Raw genomic sequence first — 16,360 nt, 5'->3', positions numbered from 1 at the left:
TGGCTAACAAAAGGAAAAAAGGTTACATTGTTTATCAAAAGGAAACACTTTCTTTGTTCTCTGGAACCAAAATGATCCATTGAAATAAACAGTTGCCTTTTAGTGTTAGTCATAGTATATTGCTCTTTTGGCTTGACTTACTTTATTCCGATCATTTCATGCAAATCTTCCAACTTTCTCTGAATTCTTCAACTAAATGACCTTATAACATCTCTAAACTCTAAACCTATGAATCTGTTATCCCCTGTCAAACTATTTTAAATTTTAGATTTTATTTTTATTTTTGCTAAATACAAACCCCCAGTATACAATAGACACTTGCTTTTACTTGAGGTTACCTATAAAAATCTCTGTAATGGAAGTCTGAAATGCATATTATTACAGAGATTAAAAAAACAACAACAAAGTTTTCATAAAATTAAAGCAAGGTCAAGTTTAAACAACAACAACCAACAACCATTTTCTGGGTGCATTATTTTATTTCCTTTCTCATGAGCTAAACTCATTTCTTTGTTCCATTTCTGCTAGGATTAAACTATATACTCCTGCTATAAGATTTTATAGTCTCAGTTTTCAAAGTGAAAATTTACAGTGCAACTTCTGAAGCCTGAATGTTAAAGCATGTAACTGAACACTTACACTCCAGCAGGGCTACTGGGTGCTACAATAAATTCATGTGTAAATGTGTATGTCATTGATTTGATATAGGAAACATATGTCTTGAGTTAACCACTTCTGTAAAATGCCAAAGTTTTATTAACAGCAAATATTAGGAAATGGCAACATTAAAAAGGGAATTATGTAAGAAGTTGAAGATGTTTAGTTTTTCATTTGGAGATTTTCTCAAAAGACATACTCTTAATTGCTTATTTCAGAAATGACACAAGGGGGTTTCAACCAAAAAAGCCCAAGGAAAAAAAATCTTGCTGGCCAAAAACTAAACTTGCTTGCCAGAGAAATTCTCCCAGTAAGATCTAGAGATCTAGAGAGGGGGAAAAAGGTTTGTGGAATCAAGGGAAATTGAGAAGAAATTGGTAGTGTATTATTAATTTTCTTGACCCAGCCTTAGGTACATTATCAGAAACGATGTATCTGACACAGACAATGTAGCAGGCAAATGTATCTTTATAGCTAGTAAAAAAAAGGTACAAGTGAGTCTGGTTGCCTAAAACTCAGTCCAATATATATAGGAAATCTAACAATGTATCAAACTCCATCTCCTTTGAGCTTTGTATAGATCAAATTTATGATATAAGTTGATCAAATGTGAAAATTTATGCTACAATCATTTCTGAAAAATCTTTAAAAATGGACATACAAGAACTGCATGTGTTTAACACATATTGCATTATTTGCCATCTAGGGAAGAGGTTGGGAAGAGGGCGGGAAAAAAACTTAGAACATAAGATTTTGTAAGGGTGAATTTTGAAAGTTATCCATGTATATATTTTGAAAATAAAAAGCTTAAAATAGTTTTAAAAAATCTTTCTGGAAGAATGCATTGAGGTTATTTGGAAAAATGGTTTTATATACTCACATATACATCAAAAATGATTCTCCACAGCACAACAATCCACTTGCTATCATAAGTCAAATGAACTTTTAAGAATTCAAATAAACATTTCAATACAACAAAGTAAACAAATAGAAGAAATTATCAAAGAATTTTATGATGGATATAGTCTCTATTGCTTTTATTAAGAACTAATATGAACTGTATTTGCCAATGGCTAATTTAGAATATAACTTGACCAAACTTTTATATGTCATTCCTGCATAAATTAAAATTCACTGATTTTTTAAAAATGACTAATAAATAATATGTCTTGCATTAAATAATTAAAGCAAAAAAAAAAAAAAAAACCAACCCACATACAAAAGTGATTTAGAATATGTACCTCATACTCAGGAATTGATCGAACTGCCTCCACCACTGCCAAAGACATCAAGTGTTGAACAAATGGAATTCTCTGACCCAGATGAGAATATAAGGGGATTTGGAGGTGTAAGGTAGAAAGAGAACATCCCATAGGACTAAGCCAGACATTCCCATCACGACCTAGAAAAGAAATAAACCATTAGGAAATGTACTGTTTTTGTACAGGCTTTCCAGCACACATATTCATGTTTGTGTGCATGGCATATACATTGCAGTATTTTAATGGTCTGTAATTCCATCAGTGTGGGTATTACTTATGGCAATACAAATGGCTCTTCTTGCATATCTTCATATTATTATCTTAAAATTCTTTAAAGAAAGACAAAGATCCTAAGAAAGATTAAATCATATGAAAGCACTGATTACCTGAAATGCTTAGGGAATAAGATCTTAAGTAAACTATCACTTCCACAGAATAAGACAACAGAATAAAAAAAAAAAGTCAAAGAAGTATTAAACTATGTGCAGGACATAACATTAACATTAAGAAAAATTTTTTTTCAGTAACAATTGAAACAAAAATTTTTACTTAATCTTAATTTCTTCACATATGTACCTCACTACCATGATATTTCAAATTGGCTTCTACTACTCTCTTTCTCATGGGTTCAGTGTTTTTGTGGGAGTCTAAGCCTCTGATTTGGGGGAAATGCTTTGTAGCTGTTCATTTGAACCATCGACTTTGACAAAGTACCGATTGTTGATTGGTAGATTGTTGGCACTTTTCTGAGGACTTTCAAACCAGAATTTAGCAAGACAACCATCCACAGAATTCTAGAATCCTAGAATTCCTTTGGGGATACAACCTGTCACTAGCAGTGTGAACTGAATGCCAAAGGAAAAACATTATGCTACTTTAGGTACATGTTTTCCATTAAAATGTAAGTTCCATAAGGATGGGGATTGCCTTTTGTCTTTAGGCACAGTACAGTAATGCTTGATGATTATTTTTTATAACTTTCCCTATAAAGTGCCAGATGGCTCTCTAAAAAGACAATTGCAAGTTTGCAATTCCAACAAAAATGAAAGAGTATACCTGTTTCTCACTGAGTTTTAAAGCTTTTATTTGTTGTAGGAGACAATATACCTCTAGCTTGTTGTAAAATGTATTTCTTTGATTAGTGAACTATTTTTTGCAAATGTCATTTTTTCCATTACTGCCTATTATATCCAGTGATTATTTAGCTAGTGCAAGCCTTAATAAATTTTTAAAAGTTCCTCACATAATTTAGATTTAATACTATCTTGTATTCCAAAAACAGTATTTTAGCTAACCTTTTTCTTTTGGTTCTATTGTCACAAGCATTTAAAAAATTTTAATATGATTAAGCACGTCTCATATCTAATAATTCCTTCTATTTGTTGAAAGTTATTTCTCTTCCACTATTGAGTAGATTCATTTTTTGCATTCTTTATATAGTTATTTTTCATAATTATGTCCATCAACAACTGGAACTTACTGAGTAATATGGTACAGGATGTGCACCAAAATCCATCTACTGTCAAGTGGTTAGATAGTTTTGCCAAGTAAATTTGTCAAAAACTGAAAGGATTCACTATTATTTTCCATAAAATTGTCAAACATTAATCTTTTTTATATTTGGCTGGATGACTGCACTCTATTTTTATCCATTTTAAGTTTTGATGAAGGATTTTCTTTTACAATGGAATAAATAGCTGATACAATCTGATATATATTAACTTATCCAAAGGATAATTTTTTAAAAGAGATTTTATTAATCATTTTTGAGAAGATCCTAGACATCATTAAAAATCAAGTTTTGCTTAAGGAGGTTTTCTTGGGAAAATTTCATATAGAGATGTAAAGAATGAGAGTGAAATGAAAAATTTGCTTCATTTTTTTTGCTGCTAATACTAAAATAATTCCCTAAGACTGAACCTAGTCCACTTGAACCTAAAGTCCCTTTGTGACCTGCAGGTGACATCTTGCTACATGAAGTTCATCACATTAGGCAACCAGTAACTGCCATGCTAATTCTATTCAATCTCAAGTTCATGAGGTAGCCACAGGTAATTTTTAGAAAAACATTAAGCTCTGAAAACATAAAGCAGAAGAAACAGTTAAGGAAACTCAGTCTCAGGCTCTCTCAGACAAATACATGCAATGACTATTGTGTATATACAAAACTTTGGTCTTCACTATTCTCCTACCTTTTGAAAGTTCTCTGCTTTCATCCTATTGCTGTGACTGTCCCTGACTAAATTAATTTCTTAACTCTTTCTGCATTTCTGTTGGGGGTGATTAAAAAGCAAAATTCTTAAAATTTTTGTTCTCTAGCTAAAAATGTTTCAAGTCACCTTAAACTATATCTTGAAATCCTATGCTATTCAGAATATATTATCCATTCCCTCTTACATTTTCTGATGGGAGCAGAATAGTTTATTTATTTTTCTTTTAAAATTTTATTTCCTTTGTGGTTTTCTTTATCTTCATCACTTGATAATTAAAATTAATTTTAATTAAATTTTGAATTAAATTTAAATTTTACAATAATGTTTAAATTTAATTAAATTTTGAATTTTTATTTACTGGATAACTCCTGGTTCACCAACTTCAGGTCTCTGCCCTGAGACTCTGCAGAGGTCTTTCCTATAGGCTTAGAGGAATGTTACATAGCATCCTATCAACACCACCACACACAACTTTTCTGGACAGTGCTAAGAGGTACCATTCAAAGCTTCTATAACCTGGATCTGTGGTCTCCATGGCATTGAAAAGAGAAAGGGGAACCAAAGTGTGGGGTTGGATTTCATTGCAAGTACCAACCAATGTGCCTACTAGTATCTTCGGGTCTACCAGTACCAGTCTTGCTGCTACTAGTGTGGGAGGTAAAGGACAGATGCTGAGTAAGCTTTCCACTCCACACACCCCCCACCCCTTTTTTTTTTTAAACCTTTTGGATTTTGTCTGATATGTCACTTCTGTTTTGGAGAGGTCTGAGAAGTCATGATGACAAGGAAAAAAATGTCCATTTTGTTGCTCACATAATTCTGGTATGATCTTTAATATTATAGGGCTGAGCATCCATTTAGAATGTATGATGGACTATGTGCTAAGGGACGGGGTATAATTATGCATTCTATATTTGTAATGAAATTTCCCTATTTTTCATTTTTATTTTATTATATGGAAATGTAGTTGATTTAATTTTGTATCCTGATAATTTGCTTTTTATTTTTATTTTGTCTAGTTTTGCTCTTATTTTACATCGCTCATTTGATATTTTATTGAATTGGTTTATCAATACAATTTTAGCTAATTGATCCTTTTTTTTCTATTTTGTGTGTGTGTGTGTGTGTGTGTGTGTGTGTGTGTGTGTGTGTGTGTGTGTGTTTGTGGGGATAGGATTTTTCCAAACTTCTGAGGAAACTATTTTGATCTCCCTCTTCTAAAAACCATTGCTTTTGCCCCCCATTATGCCTCAAAATACCAATTACTGCAGGTAAGAAAGAAGATATCACTTTGCTCTTTGGTTGTGTAGTTCATTAATGAACTTTGCCTTACCCTTGATAACTGTTTTCTCATTCACTTCAATATATCTTCCCTGAGTCCATGTACTTCCACTTTTGAAGATGTAACTTGCTAAGAGGAGCTCACCATTCTCCTGTGACAGGATGAGTGGTCTCTCTAATAAAGGGAGAGTGGTCTCCCTTTGTAGGATGCCCCTTTGTAGTGATATATATATATAAGCAATGTTTCCACCTTTTTCTTCTCACTTTGCCCCTTACCCTTGAGGTTCTTTTCTTCCTTAATCATTTTTCTCTTCACTTGACACCAAGTGATTGATTAGAGTACATTGTCTTTTCCATTTGCTCCTCTCTTTAAATACACTTCCATTCTGTAAATTAATAGGCAGAATTGTGAGGTTTACTCTTTCAGTCCTGTTTCTCCATTCTGTGGTGTGTGAGGGAGCTGGAATGGTAGTTATATCAATGATTATTAAAATTTTATTTTTGAAAAAAAAAAGTACTTTAGTGGTTTTTTTATGTGCATGCTACTTGAATTAATATATCAAGGGAAAACTACATGATCACAATTCATTATGACAGCTTCACATCTTAAATAAATTCACTCTTCCATTATGTTATCAAACAATTGATCTTCCTGAGAAAAAGCAAATTGAAGGCCAGAGAATAAAGACTATAGACAAAATAAAATAAGCTAGAAAGAGCTCTCAACGGGGGGAATATGGATACAGATGTATGAACATGATGTTAGTTAGCAGCTATTTTTCTTTTTTTAAAAATCTGTATCTTAGAGCACCAGCCCCAGTGGTGCTGAATTTGAATTCAGAAGGACCTGAATGCAGCAACAACCATGAGCTAGGCTCTCTGCTAAGGACTTTACAAATATTTTTTCATTTGTAAGATTAATGAGCAAATTTATTCCCACAATGCTTATAGACTGTTTCAGTTCTTATAGGTTTCTAAGAGTTAGAATTGTCTTTAACATAGATGTCATAGAGTATTACACTCTATTACAAAGAATATTAATCATTTTAATAGAACTATAGTTCCAGTAAATAATACTATACTATAGTAGAAGTAGCATATAGAACTATAGTTCCCAGAGCTGTGAGCTACAGATTCCAACTTTCAAGTTGGAATTTATCCTTATTTTTTCTTGTTATTGTGACTAAACCCATCGTGGTATAAATAATTTTGTACCTCTGGATTAATCCCTTGTCCAACAAAAGCATGTGACCACCTTATGACCACTTAGGTCATTGACTGTTAGCTCGTACCATTTCCTCCTGCCCAACCTAAGGAGAAGCCTGGCCATCTTGTGTGGAGATACTTCTTCACCCAATTCTGTGATCTTGAAGACATCTTATTTTATTGTAAGTGCTATAGATTTAATTCCCACAATATTAACACAATTTAAGGAAAGACAAAGACAAGATTTCTTTGCCTTCTTAGTAGAAACTTTGAGAATTCCTGATTAGATTTAAAGTTAGAAGGGAGTCTCTGAGGCTATCATGTTCTAACTTTTATGTCATTTTACATATGACAAGGCCCGGATTCTTCAAACCAGTGTACTTTCCACTTTTGCTTATTATGTGCACAGTACATATGATAGTGAAATGTCTCCATCTTTTCAATCACCTTCTCTCTTCCTTTAAATGTTAAAACATTAATATAATACATACTTGCGGATTTGAAAAAATAAGTTCACATATAATATGGCCTCAATTAGTACTATGAAGCCTGAAAATCATTAAGGAAAATGTATAGGATTTAACTAACCAAAAGTTAAAATGACTATGGACATAAAATGACATGATAGACTACCAAGAGTGTTTTAACCTTGCTATTCATTTTGATTATTATTTATTGGTTACTATGATTTATTTATTGATAGATTATGATTTTTGATTATGATAATAGTAATTTTTTTACATCAAACACCTCAAATGACTATAGTTCCAAGGCAATTCCAATGAAACATAAGGCTGAGATTTTGGAATATGATAACAAGAGTTGACTTACCTTTTCCTTGTGTTTGCTGGGCTGCAATTGCTACTAAACCGAGGTCTGATGGCACCTCAAACATCAACCTGCAAATTGTGGAAAAGATGGTCAGCAAAAAATGAAAATGAAAACCCCCTTCACCCCATATTAAATAAATAAATACATTGATCCATTTTGGACCATTATTTGTTTTGTAATTACTTATAAGTATGGTAGCTAAAGGTTTCTTTGATTAATTTAAAATCTGGAAAAAACATAAAGATCATTTACTAAATTATCAAGAGAATCTCAGCAGAACTTCCCAAAAAGGGTTGTGAATGTGTGTGTGTGCCGCACATGCACACACACACACAAAATAATACACATACCACAAAGTTTCTTTGAATTGAATTTTTTCAAAATTTTCTATCAAGGGCGTATTTTTTGCAAGCTGGTGTCCCTATCTCCAACAAAAAACAACCAGCAATTCCTGACATTTGTTTCTACTTAAAGTGCATTTTTGTTCAAACTTTAGAATATATATAATAACATAAGTTTCCGATTATTTAGAAAATCAATATGGTGGCAATAAAGCAGTTTAAAAGATACACTTTCCCAGGAGAACTAATTATGTTTTAACTATAGTAAATAAATCCACACCTTCTGAGAACTCTGGATTATTTTAGGCTTGGTTTCTGCTTTTAAAATGGCTTCACTTAAAAGAATATGAACTTCCCTTCTGGGGATAGGTAGAAAAGTGTACTTTAATACCACCAAATGAGTCAACAATGTCACTGTGAGAATTTTCTCTGAGCTACATTAGACTATTTTAACTTCATGTTGTATTACTGTATTACTTTCTTTCCATTGAGTTACTAAATAGACATAGTATCGTCCTGATTTCTGTCAAAATTTACTTTTAATAAAATAGGAATATAAGTGATCTGAATTTATGATCTGAAACTTCTATTCATCAATGTATTGGTAAACCTAACTTTATTTGAAAATACCCATTTGAAGGAAAATAATGTGGGACTTTTTCTGAATCTTCCTGGAAATGAACATTATATGTAGGGTAAAATGAGAACAACCAGGAGGGGAAAAAATTAAAATATTATCACAATAATGTAAAAGACTTCAAAGTTCTCTGGTAAATGCCTAATTATGATTTCAGAAGACTGATAATGAGATAGGTGTCCCATCACTTGGCCAAATTGGCAATACATATGACAATAGACAATGTATTTATTTATTTTGCTTGACTACAAGTTTTAATTACAAGGTAGGAGGACTTCTATTTAAATTGCAAGAGGAAGAGGTAATACGATTAATGCAAAAAAAATAACCACCACCCCCCAAACTGAGAGATAAAGAACAAGTAAAAATAAGTAGAGAGTTTAAGGGATACAAAGCAGTTTTGTAACTAACATGAAAATATACATTTTATTAAAAAATTTTAGTAAAAAGTTTTATACACATCCCCTTTTTGTTGTGTGTAGAAGCATTCATATTTGAAGCTAAAAGTTCAAAATGTAAAAGAAAATTAAAAAATAAAAAAAGAGGACTACTATAGGGGAAGGCTAATTCTAAGTACCGCTGCTCTTCCTATTATTCTAATATGTTCTAATGAAAAAGATGCTACAGAATAAGTGTTTATTTCAGTTTAAATCAAGCTAAAGCTATCTATAATAGAAAATACAGCTAACAGTGACAAACAACAAAATTTGTCACCCCCTCTGATAATTCATAGATGGTACCGGAATGCTAAATATCTGATTACTAAAACACTTTGCTACAAATCATTGTTAGACAATTTACTCTGAACCACAATTGAAAAAAGGACTAGGAAGTGTACCAGATGTTTTCCTTTCCATCCTGGCATTTTCAAAGAGAATCAAACCTTAAGGACCATTTGCCAGTTCTACTTCCATTTCTTATAAAATGCAATTTAATAAATAAAATACAAGTGTGTCAAAAAAGAAAACAGAAATGATCAATAATTTCATCCAAAAGAATAAAAACTAAACCTACAGGATACAGCCAAACATATATATATATATATATATATATATATATATATATATATATATATATATATATTATATATATATATATATATATATATATATAAACAAATGAATTGGCATGCAACTAAAAAAGCTAGAAAACAAATTAAAACACCTCCCAATTAAATATAAATTAGAAATTCCAAAAATCAAAGGAGAGTAATAAAATTGAAAGCAAGAAAATTATTGAAAGCCTCTTCTATCCCCCAAAGAGTAATGTTAAATGGCTCCCTGCCCAGAGAGAATTTATAGAACTCTTGAGTTTTTAAATTTAAAAATCAAATAGTTATTTTGATTATTATTGGTTAATTTGATAGGAAAAAAGAAAAACTAGCAAAAATGAAAAGAATAAACTTCACCACCAGAGAAGAAGAAATTAAAGCAATAATTAGGGCTATTTTGCTGTGTGCCAACAAAGCTAACTGAAATTTCTAATTTCAACTGAAAGTCTGACTAATTGAAAAATCTAATTTCAATGGAAAATCTGACTAACTGAAATTTCTAATTTGAAATTGAAATTGAATTGTCCTTGTACACCCAATAAGACCCAAAGAAAGAATCCAGTGCAAACACTTCCAGGCTAGCTCAAAGTGGGGAAACCTGGGGCTAATTGGATTTGGCTGGAACCTTAGTAGGAACCACAGACACTTCCCAACTGTGTGTGGGATCCAGGGTCGAGTGTGAAATTTATATTTACAAAAATATAAATTGCCCAGACTAATAGAAAATTACTTAAATCACCCCTATTTCAGAAAAAGAACAAAGTATCAATGAACTCCCGAAGAAAAAATATCCAGATGACAATTCTGAAAAGATGGCAGTATAGATGGATAATTTAAGCTCTTCAGATTTCCCCTCTAAACATAACAAATTTGGACTACAGGATGAACATTATCTGTTCAAAAAGATTTGCCAGAACAAAAGTCCTTGTATACCCATTAAGACCCAAAGAAAGAATCCAGTGCAAACACTTCCAGGCTAGCTCAAAGTGGGGAAACCTGGGGCTAATTGGATTTGACTGGAATCTTAGTAGGAACCACAGAAACTTCCCAACTGTATGTGGGGTCCAGGGTCTGAGTGTGGGAAGGCTAATTAGGAATACCAGGCTCAGCTGTGTTGCAGAGATGCACCACTGGGAACCAATAGATCCATTAAATGTAAAATCGAGTGTTGCTGCTGGTTGCAGCATTTGTAGGAGGGCAGAACTTTTGGTTTAGGTTCCAGGTCAAAGGAGAAAGTTGAAGTGAAGCTAGAGGCACTATCCCCCAACCCACAATTGGTGCTTACACCAATATTACTCATTAAAAGAATGAACTTAACCATAGAAATTTACTATGAAAATTGAATAGATGGGATTCATCTACAGGAGGGCAGTGAATTGGAGGGGGAAAAAAAACTTTTTCTATCCCCCAAAGACTGGGCTCTCTGCCCAGAAAGAATTTATAGAAGAACACTTTTGATTTTTAAATTTAAAAATCAAATGAGAGACATTGAGAGACTTATATATCAAAAAAAGACCTTATAAATAAAAAAAAAAAAAACATATAACTAGAAAAGGGGATACAGTCTTAAAAGAAAACAGATCAAGAAGAAAATTATTGTGGCCAAAAAAAGAACCTCGACACAATAATGCAAAAAATAATCCAAGAAAATTGTCCTGAACATGAGGGGAAAGTAGAAATATCCACTGATCCTTTGTGGAAAACACAGGAATATTATTGCCAAATTTTAAAAAACTCACATCAAAAAGGGAAAAAAAATCATCAAAATTCATCAAAAACCAATTTAAATACACTGGATCTACAATTAAAATTGTACAGTACTTAGCAGCAGCCACAAGTAAAAAAAAAAAAACAAAAACAAAACTGCAGGTCCTGGAATAGCTCAAAAGAAAGAGTTAAGGTAAAAACAGTAACTATGTTATACAAATGAGGTGAGAAAGAATTGACAGAGGCATTAGAGGGGGAGAAAGAAGGTTACTCATCAGGAATGAGTTAAATAGACAACACTACATAAATCCTACTAAGGGTACTGAAAGGGTACTTAAAAGGTACTAAGGGTACTAAATCCTACTAAAATGTGCACCCTCCAAAATCTATAAAAAAAATAAGGAAGAGCAATGGCCAGAAGGGAAGGCAAAGGATTGGGAAAGAAAACAAGGGAGGGATGCACGGGTATGAAGAAGTTAAAATAGCAAGGCAAGTTAAGGAGCAAAATGACAGCAAAGAGTTAGCAGGGATAGTAAAAATGTGTGTATAGGGAGGGAAGAGCTATATATGTATATATAAATATATTCTTGTTTAACTATAATTTATCACTTGGTTGATGTGAGGAAAATAACAAAAAAAAAAAGTACAACCTATAAGGAAGTAAAGTTGGACACTCGTGAATATAATTTCTTGTACATATCCTTTCTTGTTATATATTGTGAATCCTCCCTGTTGTTCTGCTGGGCACATAATAATGTTCTGTTTTGTTTTATGTTTTATTTTATTTTTTATATAAAATACAAAGAAAAGAAAAATACATCTCCTGGGCAAGATGGATTTACAAGTAAATTCTACCAAATGTTGCACAGTATTACTATATAAACTATTTGGGAAAATATTCAAAATTCCTTCTATGACACAAATATACTGCTGATACCTAAATTAGCAAGAGCCAAACCAAAGAAAATTATAGACCAATCTCTCTACTGAGTTTAAACAAACTATTAGTGAAGAGATTATAACAACTTATTAGTAAGATAATACACTATGACCATTATGAGATTTATACCAGGAATGCAGGAGTGAGTCAATATAAAGAAGACTGGTCATATCAATGACAAATCTAACAGAAAAAGCTTTTGACAAAATATAACTCAAAAAAGTGTTTCTTTTGGACACAAACACACACACACACACACACATATTTTTTTTTTTTGTATGTGTGTATGTATGTGAAGTATGCTTCTATCTCTATTCAGCTTCTACCAATTCTTTTTCTGGAGATGAGTAGTATTTCTTATCATAAATCCTTCAAATAAATTGTCTTATTGTGTTGCTGAAAATAGGCCATTTATAGTTGATCATCACTCAAAATAGCAATTACAATGCTCCCCTGGTTCTGCTCATTTCACTAATTCACAATGCATAAATCTTCCTAGTTTTTTTTCTGAAATCAACCTACTCATCATTAGCACACAATCATATACAACAACTTGTTCAGTCCCATTGATGGAAATCCCCTTAATTTCCTATTTTATGCCACCACTAAAAGATATATATATATACACACACACATATATACACACACACACATATATATACACACACATACATACAATACATATACATATAATACATATATAACATTAATATTACATTAATTTACATTATTACATTAATACTTATATAATATATATTGTTACATATATTATACATATAGGTATATATAGAAATATATACACACACACCTATGTGTGTATGTATGTATTTATAAAAATAAGGCATAGTTACAAATTGTTCCCCAAAATGTTTCAATCTGTATACAACTTCACCAACAATGCATTGATGTCTCAATTTTTCCATATCCCCTCCAACATTTATCATTTCCTTTTCTGTCATGTTATCCTTATAAGTGTGAGGTGGTAGTTCAGAGTTGTTTTAATTTGCATTTCTCTACTCAATAGTGTTTCAGAGCATTTAATCTTTGATCATTTATCAATTGAGGAATGGCTCAGTTTTCTGTAACAGGTGATTCTTTACATGAAAACATGCATAAAGGACAACTATATACTATAATTAATGGAGATCATAAACAGAAAAATCCACATAGACTTTCAGAACAAAGAAAAATGATTAAGGGAACATATGAATGAAACTACATGAAGTTTGTTAGCACTTAAGAGAGTACAATAACCAGAGGACCAAGTTTGTTCTGCCTACAGGCAACGAAGAAATTTCTAGGAGGAACATAAAATAGCTAACTACTTAGGCTGAGAAAAGCAGAGGCAGAAATTTACTTGTGCTATCTGAGATGACTCTAGGGGCTTTGCCATACAGCTCCCAGTTAACAATGGAGCTTTTATGAATCTTCTCATTTTCATATTTCTGAAAATGAGGTTGCCTGCATTTTTTAAACCAAAAGTATTTTTAAAAAAACCAAAAAAGCATAAAACATTTTTATTCTTATGTATTGATGTTCTCACATACATAAAAATCGTTGACTAAAAATCCCTTTCTTTTTTCTAGTTGTTTTGTGAGTTCTTACCAAAATAGCTAAAGGGGGAAAATGCTCTATTTTCATATTCTTCTCTGAGTTAGGATTAAAACAATATTTCAGCTATTCTGGAAAAATGTCAAATTCCTTCTATGACACAAATATGGTGCTGATACCTAAACTAGTAAGAGTCAAAACAAAGAAAATTACAGACCAATCTCCCTAATGAATATTGACGCACAAATGAGGGAACCTTCAAAGTTAGATCTTGCCTCAATTTTCCCTAAACAATCAATATAATTCACTCTTTAGTTACAAAAATACTTCCAATAAACTATATTCCAATAAACTAATATCAAGATCCACATAAAATGGATCACATGATGATCACATCATGAAAACCAGGTTTATTACAAGAGAATGCATGTGGAATCCAATGGGTTCCCAGTGTTGCATTTTTATAATAGCAAGACAAGGGAGGAGGGGCTATCAAAAAGAGCCATGACATGGGAGGAGCAAGGTGATGGCAAAAGCTTCATTCTTTTCCCTAGGAAACGGCTAGACTATGAAGATAAGAGGGTTGCTTATGAGATAATTTGTGCTTCTCTGCACAAGTATTATCCCAACCTGGCACAGACAGACTAATACTTATCTTGACTCCCAAGAATACACAGAGAGTCCAGGTTAGGGTAGAACAAATGATGTCAGGGGGAATTTTGGCCTTGACACATTCAGGCCTATTCTAGGTTCAGCGAATCTGGAAAATATGGCAGCTCAAAAAGACAAGTTCAAGAGAACTTTTACATTCCTTTCGGTTCTGCATTTGGTCATCAGATAGCTCAAACTCTGCTTAGATGTTAAGAATCTTCCTAATAGGGCTCAATTGCAACTGAACTCAGAATTTAACATCTAAAATAAATTTCCATAATAATTTCCATCATAATTTAAGAATTCACCAATTATTAGTAAGTCATAAAATACATAAATAAAATTGGTTCAATTTGGTGCTTAGTGGCTAAACTTTATAGTAATTCTAACTGTTTCTAAGTCTGACTGACCAGAGTTGAGTAACACCCCCATCTCTTTCCCTATCTCTGTAGCATCCAAGATAGCTAAGTACCACTATAATCTTATTGTATATCCTTGATGTGTTAGGTAAAGGTCCTCCCTTGGCTACATTGGAAGAGAGATGGCCTCATGGTTTACATCATGGTTGAGTTGGGGAGAGCCTTGGAAATGAGGAAGAGGTTGGTGTGCCCCACAAAGGGACACTGCCCGACTCCCCATTACCAGAGATTTGCTGACTATAGATACAGATTAGTACAGTGGGTGCTGGAGGAGACTGCCTGGTAGAGTAAAAAAAAAGCTAGTATTTGATTGTTCTTGACTGTGCCAGTGAAGTAAGACTAAGTCAACAAACACGGAAATTTTTTAGAGATGGAGCAATGGAAGCTAAGGGGTACCCAGCATAGCTAATGACTGTATAAGTAAAGAGATATTTTCTGACCAAGGTGAGGAGTGAGGTCCCAGCCTCTCTCTCTTACAGCTGAAACAAAGTTGAGGGAAAAAAAATTGTGTTCACTACAAATTCACGTTTCCCCAACTAATATACTTGTCTCACAGAAAAAAATTGAGGCCATTTATCATGAGCTTCCTCTTTTCCTCTCTTCCTCATCTATTATTCAGATGCTTTCTGACACTATCATCCCAAATTGGATTTCTTCCTTCTAAAAGATAAGTATTATTACAGGCACAGATAGACACCTCCCAAGAGTCAAAGCAAAAATTTTTTTCCAATATTAACATTAAAATTTGGATATAGGTCCCAAGTGGGATCCTGCTGCCAATCACATATATAATCAAGAGGGCTTTTGTAACAATGAGCCAGGTAGTGTTTTTTCCATTTTATTTGGAAGAGACTCCCAACTCAACCATGAAGTGATGATAGAGGACTTCTTCTATTCTTCTCTCATCACAAGGTCACACCTGCAAAAGTAATTCTATTCTATCCCATCTCTTCCAACAGATTGCTCTGTCATCTCCACTTATCTTTACACTCCATGTCTATTGGCTCCTTCTCTACGGTCATACCTGTCACATAAACATACCTGTGCTTCCAACTTCAAAAGCCTCCCTTGATCCTTACATTCCTACTATCAAAACTTTCTTCTAGTAAAATCCAAAGCATCCAAGGTCCTCCAGAAGACAAAGAAACAGCAGACTGAATTTCTGTGCCCTCTTCTCTTCTCACTCTATATTTAGCTTGACAATCTCATCTGCTCCAACAGATTCAATGATCATTTCTATGAAGATGATTCTTAGATCTTATTTTAACTTCTTTGATCTGACCTCCAGTCTTGCATTTCAAATCGACTCTTAGGCTTTTTGAACTGGATGTCCCATAAACATTTTATATTCAACCTGTCTAAAACTCCAGACCATCCCCTCTTCTAAGCTTTCCTATTAATGTTGTGAATACCACTATTCTCCTAATCAACCAAGTTACAGTCAAGGTGTTATTCTGGATGCCTCATTATCAGCCCCCCATAACCAATCAGTTGCTAAGTCCTATCAACTTCATAACATCTCTTTTTCCTCTAACCACTGCACTAGTGCAGATCCTTAATATCTCATTGCTGGTATGTCTCTTTCCCTCAAAGTATCTCCTCATTCCAGCCCA

At 32.9% G+C, this 16,360-nt stretch overlaps 1 protein-coding gene across 1 annotated transcript in view; it reads right to left on the bottom strand.

Annotated features, from left to right (window-relative positions):
• The window catches only part of HLCS (holocarboxylase synthetase), a 105,461-nt gene that overhangs the window by 9,794 nt on the left and 79,307 nt on the right, over positions 1-16,360 (bottom strand). The window contains 2 exon segments of the mRNA XM_051984834.1: positions 1,899-2,059; positions 7,451-7,518. Of these exon segments, the coding sequence (XP_051840794.1) occupies positions 1,899-2,059; positions 7,451-7,518 (229 nt within the window).

This window comes from Antechinus flavipes, chromosome 3, assembly GCF_016432865.1.
Source record: "Antechinus flavipes isolate AdamAnt ecotype Samford, QLD, Australia chromosome 3, AdamAnt_v2, whole genome shotgun sequence".
Taxonomy (NCBI): Eukaryota; Metazoa; Chordata; class Mammalia; order Dasyuromorphia; family Dasyuridae; genus Antechinus; species Antechinus flavipes.
Note: the sequence above shows the minus strand (reverse complement) of the source record. Positions and strands in the feature narration are given on the sequence as shown.